Here is a 9,195-nt window from a genome sequence, read left to right on the forward strand (position 1 = left end):
GCCTGAAGAATAAATAAGCGGCCTGGTTTTTTAAGGAAGGAAGCCTGGGCTGGGAATGGGAGAAGGGGGGAGGGGAGAGGGAGGGGGAGTGTGGAGCAGAGAGACAGCAATGAGCATCCTGTAGGAAAAGGGGAGGAGAGCTACCTGTGAGGGTACAAAAGGTCAGGAAGGGCAGGCCTGCTTCCTCTTTCACTCTGGACAAGGATCTAAGAAGGCAGAATCCAAGAAGACATTAGAAGTCCAAGAAGATTCACAGAATCCAGGAATGCTACGAGTGCTAAGTATCGATTTATATATCCTATATATTACCCCTCCTGGCTCCCTCAGCAGGCTTGTAACCCCTGCAGCAGCACCTTAGCTTCCACATCCCCAGCGGCCTTCTGAGCTATCATAGCCCCTTAGTACCACCGCACGCTTATGCTTTCCCTGTGCAACACCTTCTTCTTCCCATCGGTTCGTCAGCTACTTTCCACAGCGACAGCATTACCAGGAGAAATGCTCTCCCGCCCAGCGCCTTAGGAAGGGCGCTCGCCTCCCCTTCTCCCCTGCACGGGGGCCTCATATCCAGAGGACCCACACACAGCCCCCCCACACTCCTGCCCTCCGCATGGCCGGCGAGGGTAATCTAGCCCCCCTACATAGTCGCAGGTTATGTCATGGCCAATCCGGCCATCACCCGCAGCATCGGGCCACTGCACCCACCCCCCCAGGCACAGCACAGGCTATGGGAATCACCTTAAGTCAGCCATTTCCCACCCAGCTCTGATGCTTCAGTGAGATACTGGCCCTGCAGGCGGCCCGCGCCACAGCACAGGCCAAACCCAGCCCAGAGCCCCCCCTAGGCATAACAATGGCCGCACACCCCTACGGACGGACCAGCACCCTCCACAGCCCACAATTTACAAGGTGCAAATTACTGGCCCCCTCTGTGCACCCTCCCCCTGGTACCAGCATACAGGATACATTATTTATTAATTTATTTTCATTTAATTTATTTTCTTTTATTGTATTTTTTTTCTTCCTGTTTCCCATTTACATTTTTTCTGTCATGTTACTTTATAATGCTGTACTTTCCCCCTCACTTACTGTATTTACTACAGCCGATCAGGCTACATGTCACATTCTCCTTCCGGCTTAGCTTTAGAGGGGCCCACGTGAGACTTTGCAAACTAATGATTCCGTAGGAAACACACAGAGGGACCACCCAAGTTACGTATTATGCATTTACATTCTATGTGTCTTGCTTCTGCGATCATTCATCTCTCCATCATTGCCCGTTTCCTATGTTCCTTTCACTCAATCCTTTGCTTCATTTTCCCCCTAGCGACTAAGGGACAGATCATACACCCCCCTCCTCAGTGTGTTCTTATAATGAGCACAATGAGTGAGAAGTCCAGCACAGGTCCACTGGTATAGTTGTGACGTTATTGCAAGAACTTTACTATACGCTCTCCAGTAACCTGCAAATAAAATATATGTGGAAGCTTAAGATAATCACTCCAGCCTTGGAGTTTGTTTTAAAAGACAAACGCGTGAGAATCAGGTCATATAATAGCAGGACAGGTCATTCAGCTGCTGCAGGGAGAGCAAACCCCAAATCTACGCAGCCCTCCCCTTCCCTGTTGCTTCCCTCATAAAATCTTTGCTCTCACAGTTAAGCTGGCCATACATCAGGACGATATCTTTCCAACCAGCCAACTAGTTGGCTGGTTGGAAAGATAATGTGGCAGTGTGTGGGAGCAAACGATTATCAGCCGTTTGCTCCCACACGCTGAAAAACGGACAGAAACGGTCTGTCCAACTAGTTGGGAAAATCAAACCTGTTTGATTTTCCCAACCAATCGTTCAGGTGTAGGGGAAACTTTCCCCCCAACTGAACGATAAGTAGGCGGACACTGCCTGCCAGTGTCCGCCTACTGCGCCGGCAGCATGAAAAGCCCCCCCCCCCAATTACCTGTGACAGCGGGCTGTGCGGGGCCTGAAAAGGGGGCGGAGCTACGGCGGCACGAGGGGGCGGAGCTACACAGAATAGAGAGGAGGAGCTATACGGGACCAGACAGCTTTGCAGTGACGGCCAGCCAGACTTGGTAAGTGGAGGGTGAGAGAGAAGTGAGTGTGTGTGTGTGTGTGTGTGTGTGTGTGTGTGTGTGTGTGTATGGTGGAGGTGTGTGTGTGTGTGTGTGTGTGTGTGTGTGTGTGTGTGTGTGTATATATGTGTGAATTGTGTGTGTGTGAGGTATGTCTGTGTGTGCGCGCTTTATGGACGCCACTGCTGGGGGGGCCATTACATGCAAGGACGCTACTACTATAGGGGGGGCATTACGTATAAGGACGCTACTATTGCTGGGGGGGGGCATTACATATAACGATACTACTGCTGGGGGGGCATTATGTATAAGGACGCTACTATTAGTGGGGGGGCATTACCTATAACAATGCTACTACTACTGGGGGGCATTATGTATAAGAACGCTACTACTACATGGGGGCAATAAATATAACGATGCTACTACTACTGGGGGGGCATTATGTATAAGAACGCTACTACTACAGGGGGGCATTACATATAACGATGCTACTACTACTGGGAGGGCATTATGTATAAGGAGGCTACTAATACTGGGGGGGCATTACATATAAGGACGCTACTACTGGGGGGGCATTATGTATAAGGACTCTTACTACTGGGGGGCATTATGTATAAGGACGGTGCTACTACTACTGGGAGGGCATTACATGTAAGGATGCTACTACTACTGGGGGGGCATTATGTATAAGGATGCTACTACTACTGGGGGGGCATTATGTATAAGGACGGTACTACTACTGGGGGCACATTACGTATAAGCATGCTACTACTACAGGGGTGGCATTACGTATAAGGACGCTGGATCAGATGAGTATAATTATCTTTTATTTTCAGGTACCCGTGGATTCTACTTGGAGAAGAGGACCGACTGCTTCGTGTCAACATAGGTAAGTATGTGTGTGTCGACATGTGTGAAATAAAGTTTTACTGTCACGGTGTGTGTCTCCTGTTTTTATTTGGGTATTTTTTTCCATTAGAACTACAGATACCAGCGGGCCCGTTTTTCTCCCGCATGCTGGTACTTGTGGTTCTCCAAGTACCAGCTTGCGGGGGAGGCTTGCTGGGATTTGTAGTACTACTGGAAAAAACAATATTCTTTCAATTTTCTCAAGGCTATCAGCCCCCCATCCGCAGCCCTTGGATGGGGGGGACAGCCTTGGGCTTCACCCCTGGCCCTTGGGTGGCTGGGGGGGGGACCCCTTGATTGAAGTGGTCCCCACTCCCCCAGGGTACCCCGGCCAGGGGTGACTAGTTGGATATTTAATGCCATGGCCGCAGGGCACTGTATAAAAGTGACCCCCGGCTGTGGCATTATCTGTCCAGCTAGTGGAGCCTGATGCTGGTGTAAAAAATATGGGGGACCCCTACTCTTTTTGTCCCCCGTATTTTTTGCACCAGCACCAGGCGCAGAGCCCGGTGCTGGTTTTAAAAATACGGGGGATCCCCTGTCCGTTTTTCCCCCGGATTTTTAGAACCAGGACCTGCTCGAAGAGCCCGAGGCTGGTTATGCTTTGGAGGGGGAACCCCACGCAATTTTTTTTCGGGTTTTTCCCATTCCATTTAAAAAAAAAATATATATATATAATAATCTTTTAAAAAATATATAAATAATACTTGTGCCTCCAAAAAAGAGGGCACCAGGCAAGCTGTACATTTTACTACATTGGGAGTGCCGAATATCTACATCTTATATATATATATATATATATATATATATATATATATATATATATATATTTGCCTTGGCAGCCCAACCATGCTGGTATCCATAGTTCAGTATAAAAATAAGTAAATCTAATAAATGTATGGTGGTGAAAGAAAAGCCCAGTTTCACTGAAAAAAAGACACTTCTGCATGTTTTGAAATTAAAAAACAAAACAAAACTGAAGAACTGTAGGCAGGCACTGTCCGCCTACTTCGGTGACATCACAAGTTGGATAGAAGTTGGAAGGTTGGTAGGTCTGATGAAAAGTTGGTTAGATGTGTGGAGCACTGGTAAAAAGTTGGTGAGATGTGTGGGGCACTGTTTTAGTTGAACAGACAAGTTGGATGGTTGGAAGTTTGGAGTGTTGGAGAAAAGTTGGTCTGATGTATGGCTAGCATTACACACTAGCTTCCCCCCTTCTTAATTACTGATAACATGTCCAGCAGACGCTTCCTGGCTGGGGGTTATCTCCCCTCCTCCAACAATGTTGGTGTTTCTCTTTCATCTTATACCTTGCACATAACCCCTCTCAACAGTGTGACCAGTGTACTGTATACGGGGGGAGGGGGTGTGAAAAAATAAAATGAATAAATAAATAAAAGGGCATGAGGTGCTGGGTAAAATTACAGGGCTGGGGGGGTTATTGCAGCACATAGTGTGTAATAGTCAGGGTTGCCTACCCTCCCGCATTCCACGGGAGGCTCCCGTTTTTTACCTGACCCTCCCGCTGCCCCGCTAAACCTCCGGGTCCTCCCGGTTTTTCAGTGCTTTCCGCCAAAAATGCGGTCTGCGCATGCGCGATCCGGAATGACAGGGGGCGGGGCCTGAACCGCGACGTCATGAAGACGGACCGGGTGAAGAGCTGTGTGCCCGGCGTTAGCACAGGAAGGAGTCAGGGAGGTGTCCATGTGCACAGCCCCATCACATGGGGAGAGGCGCAAACGTATTACATGGCCGGAGAGATAAAGGAGAAATTGAGTGGCGCCAGTCGGGACTGTGGGTGGGTAGCGCCAAGCGGTAGCCGAAGGTGAGACTGACAGGTCAGTGAAGTCTCACAGCACAGCGGCGGGAGACAGCATCCTTACAGCTGGGCGCCGTGTATAATTACCTACAACCTTGCATAATTTGCCGCCCAGCCCTGAATCCTTCTAGGATGGTGAGTGGCCAGAATAATACTGATTTCTGCTCAGGCAGCACACTGAGGGGGTGCTGGATGCTCTGTGACAGAGGGGGTGCTGGATGCTGTGTAACACAGAGGGGGTGCAGTGCTGTGGACAGAGAAGTGGTGCTAGATGCTGAGTAATTTATAGGAAAGTGTGTTGTTGGACAGTGTAATGATAGTCGCTGTTTAGAATGGAGCTGACATGCTGAGGGGACACAAGGGGGTATTGGATACTGCTGTAATGGAGGAGGCACTGTGCTGGGTGACACGGGGTGCTGTGTAGGATGCTGTGATAGAGGTGCTGGTACTGTGCATGGTGACACTGCTATGGGGATGAGCAGAGACATGGAGAGAGAGCTCAGGGGGGAATGGTAGACCCATAGGCGGTCGCGGACACGCCATTTGGGCAGAGCATTACACCCAGAGGCGTCACTAGGGTTGGTGTCACCCGGTGTGGTAACTCATGGTGTCACCCCCCCATGATCCTCCTACTGTATCACACCACACGGAACCCTTAGTAATGTACTAGTACTAGCTTTACTTGTAAATCATAATTCCTGTATATCACTGAATGCAATGGCAATAGTAGTGACATAAACAGCTAACAAAATTAATATTATGCCTTTAAATTACAATATCATATGCACAGCCTAAATGTAATAACATTTACATTGGTTCGGCAAATTAGACTCAACACCTAAATTATTACACTCAACAGTTTCATGATTTACTGGCCACAAACTGTCTTGCACTGCAATGAGGTTTTTTCATGTGTTACCCAAGATTTTGAATATGGCATAGAGATGAAGACATCAAGAGAAACTCTCATGAACAGTATGACAAACCATATGAAAATGATTATAAACAACAAAGTATGTCACACAAAGTATTTATTTGCACACCTCTATAGTTTAATATAGTACCATAAAAAAAAACATAAACAGTAACAGTAACAAATCACACAAAGTACTTATTTGCATACCTCTATAGTTGAAAATAGTACCATAAAAAACATAAACAGTAAAAAACACAGAAGCATTATTGCACTTAGCCAACATCTCAACAAAATAATCAAAACTTTCCTTTCCTGGCCTTCAAAGCTGCGAACCTGTGAATCACTTCATCAAAGTCGATGTCTTTCGCCAACTCACTTTCAACTGACAGTATTGCAAGGTTAGAAAGCCTTGATTGTCCCATGGTAGATCGCAAATAGTTCTTTATAAGTTTCAGCTTTGAAAAGCTCCTCTCACATGAAGCCACAGACACACAAATCGTCAGAAATAATTTTAGACTTAGTAAAAGGTTTGGTAGAGATTCTACAAAGTCCCATTCTGCTATGAATTTTAAAACATCTAATATTGGCCAATCTTTGGCTTTTTCCAGATCAATGTTTGCTGCTTTCAGGTGCCTTCTTAGCCTTGGTATTTCTATTAAAAGTGAATCTTCCGATAACTCATCATAGAAAGTGGTTAGTTTTGGAACAGACACCTTTAACTGTTCATCAGTGGCAGATATGAGACTCTTCGCTTGAACAGCTTCAAACATGGCTGATATTTCCTGGATGGCTCTTGATCTGATCTGAAGTTCAGAAAGAAAGCGATCAATGCACTCAAACATTGCCCTCTTATTTTCTTCTTGAAGAGAGAGTCCAGCGTCGCTTGCTTGTTCCCCTGCCAACCGCTTCTTAAACCTGGCTCTTCTCTGTACTGCAATTCCATATTCAGCTGATTTTGAAAGCGCCTCTTCAATTGCGTGCTCCACTAGGTGACTGCGTTCCTCATGCAGAAAAAGTTTAAGCGCCTCTAACTTTGCCACCACCTTGTCGAGGGTTAAGCCCTTAATCTGCAGGTACTGCTGTGTAAGATTAACTTCCTGAAGTACATCACACCAGAAGTACAGGTAGCACAGAAAAGTGAAATCACAGACAGCAGGCAAAAGACCTTGTGCTGCTCCTCTTGTGTCCACGTTTTCATGTACATCACAAAGAGCTTCAATCGCGTCCACAAACTTATCAAGCTTTTCCTTAACTGGCGTAACTGCAGCATGATGAGCACTCCAGCGTGTTGTTGATAACCTTTTCACTGATACTCCAGTATGTTCAATTAACACATCCCATCGATGGGTTGAATTAGCAAAGAAAGAATACATTGCCTCAAGAGTTCCAAAAAATGTCACACATGATGCATTTTCAGCAAAAGAGTGCTGACCGCACAAATTAAGCGAATGGTCCACACATCCACTAAAAATAGCTTTCCTGTTCTTTCTCTTAAGAATGGCTTGTACACCTCCATGGATTCCAGCCATAGTGGCAGCATTATCATAGCCTTGAGAACGACACATCATTATGTCCAGTCCATCATTTTCCAGTGTTTTTAAAATGTCAGAACTGAGGTCAGCAGCTGTTTTCCCCTTTAAAGGGAAAAATCCGAGAAATACCTCTTTTACTTCAACTTTCATGTTGTTGATTGTTACATATCTGATCACTTCGGACATCTGGTCAGTATGTGATATGTCAGGTGTGCTGTCAAACATGATCCCAAAATACTTTGCAGACTTTATGTCCATGACAAGCTTCTCCTTCACATGATTTGCCAGGACACTTATAAACTCATTCTGAGTGTTTGGTGCTAGATATGAGACTGAAACTTTAAGTTTACACGTGTTCCGTTTCAATCTCATTAGGTGCTCTTTCAGCACTGGATCGTATTTTGAAAATACCTCAACCATCTCAAGAAAGTTCCCTTTATTCAACGAAGTCTCATCTTCCTTGTGGCCGCGGAATGCCAGATTCTGCTTGGCAAGAAACAACGTGATATCAAGCAATCTGTGCAAGATATCCCTCCACTTTTTCTTTTCCATTTCCATTAAAGAAATACTTTTGGCGTCGATGGTTTTGTGCAGCCTAAGTCCTGCTGCCAATGTTTTCCACTTTTCAAGGCAGCATAGGTGTTCTTCAGAAGTCTCGTGGTTATGTACTTTCGGGTTTAGTTTCCACCACTTCTGAAACCCAGTCACAAATTTGGATGTCATACTTGTAGCACTAATGGCAAACAGTCGGCAGCAAAAACAGTATAATTTGTTGCTGACAACTGAGTAAACCATCCATGACCGCAGAATTTTCTCACCATTTGGCATTATCTTGTAAAACCACTCTTTTGAAATCTGGCGTACACCACCCTTTGCTTTTGTATCTAAATCTTTCCTCGCCACTGCACTGAAAGGTCCATCTTTATTTTGGAAATAATCGCTTCCCCTTTTGATAATTTCAACCCGAAAATGATCTGGAACTGGTATTTCCCAGAAAGAAACATCATGTAAAATGTGCAAATCTTTCTCCGTAACACCACTCATCTCCTTTACAGTATCATGGCTAGAGTCACTTTCAGCACTTTCTTCTGCTTCACATTCTTCTATTTCCACTACTTGTTTTTCTGCTGTAAATTCTGCAATTTCCACATCTTCCTCTTCAGCAGAAGTATGAGCAGTATCAATTGGAGACTGACACTGAGGAGCTGTGTCTTTTGATGAACCCTGCCCATCATCCTGTCTTTTGACAAACTGAAGCATGGATCCAGCTAGTGTTTTCAGTGATTTATTTCTTGCCTTTTTTGCTTTCCTTTGCTGGCATCCACTTGGCCTCTTTGATTTATGCACTCCATGCATCATGATAGAATATCCCTGCAAATTATAAAGAGGCATTATTTGCATTTTTTTTAAACAAAACTAAAAACAAAAAAAAGTAAAATGTAAATCTATCGTGAATAGGACAGGAAGAGGAAGGCAGATCTTGGATCATGCGATTCTGCTGCTACCCTGCTAGGTTTATTACAGGTACAGAACACTGCATGGGGAAGTTGCTTTAAATATTTAAATTCACCCTGCCCTCCCCATCTCGCTTGATAATGTGACCACAAAGAAAAAGAATGCAGATGCACTATCTCTAGCATTACAACTAGTGGAGCCTTGCCATACCAGCTGAAACAGCCCCATGTAGCATAATGCTACCACCTCCATGCTGTAGGTACTGTACACTCTGGTATCAGATGCTCTCCTGGCAATCGCCAAAACAAAACACGTTCAACTGAACTAAAAAGTGTAAACCGTGATCCGTCGCTCCATAACACTTGCCATCGATCCACTGTCCAATTTTTGTGCTCTTTATACCATTGTAAGCACTGGGCTGCATTCTTCTTTGTGATTAGAGGTTTATGAACAGCTGCTTGGCCATAATATCCAAGT

General features: G+C 45.4%; 1 protein-coding gene across 1 annotated transcript; it reads right to left on the reverse strand.

The window, feature by feature from the left end:
- Window positions 1-6,027: 6,027 nt before the first annotated feature.
- On the reverse strand, window positions 6,028-8,619 carry LOC134944082 (zinc finger MYM-type protein 1-like). The gene has a single exon (XM_063932650.1). It carries the CDS (start codon window positions 8,617-8,619, stop codon window positions 6,028-6,030), a length of 2,592 nt encoding a protein of 863 aa, XP_063788720.1.
- Window positions 8,620-9,195: the final 576 nt, after the last annotated feature.

The sequence above is a fragment of the Pseudophryne corroboree genome, chromosome 7, assembly GCF_028390025.1.
Source record: "Pseudophryne corroboree isolate aPseCor3 chromosome 7, aPseCor3.hap2, whole genome shotgun sequence".
NCBI classification, from domain to species: Eukaryota; Metazoa; Chordata; class Amphibia; order Anura; family Myobatrachidae; genus Pseudophryne; species Pseudophryne corroboree.

Coding starts and splice junctions, on each gene's coding strand:
- LOC134944082 (XM_063932650.1), bottom strand. CDS start 8,619: ATGCATGGAGTGCATAAATCAAAGAGGCCAAGTGGATGCCAGCAAAGG.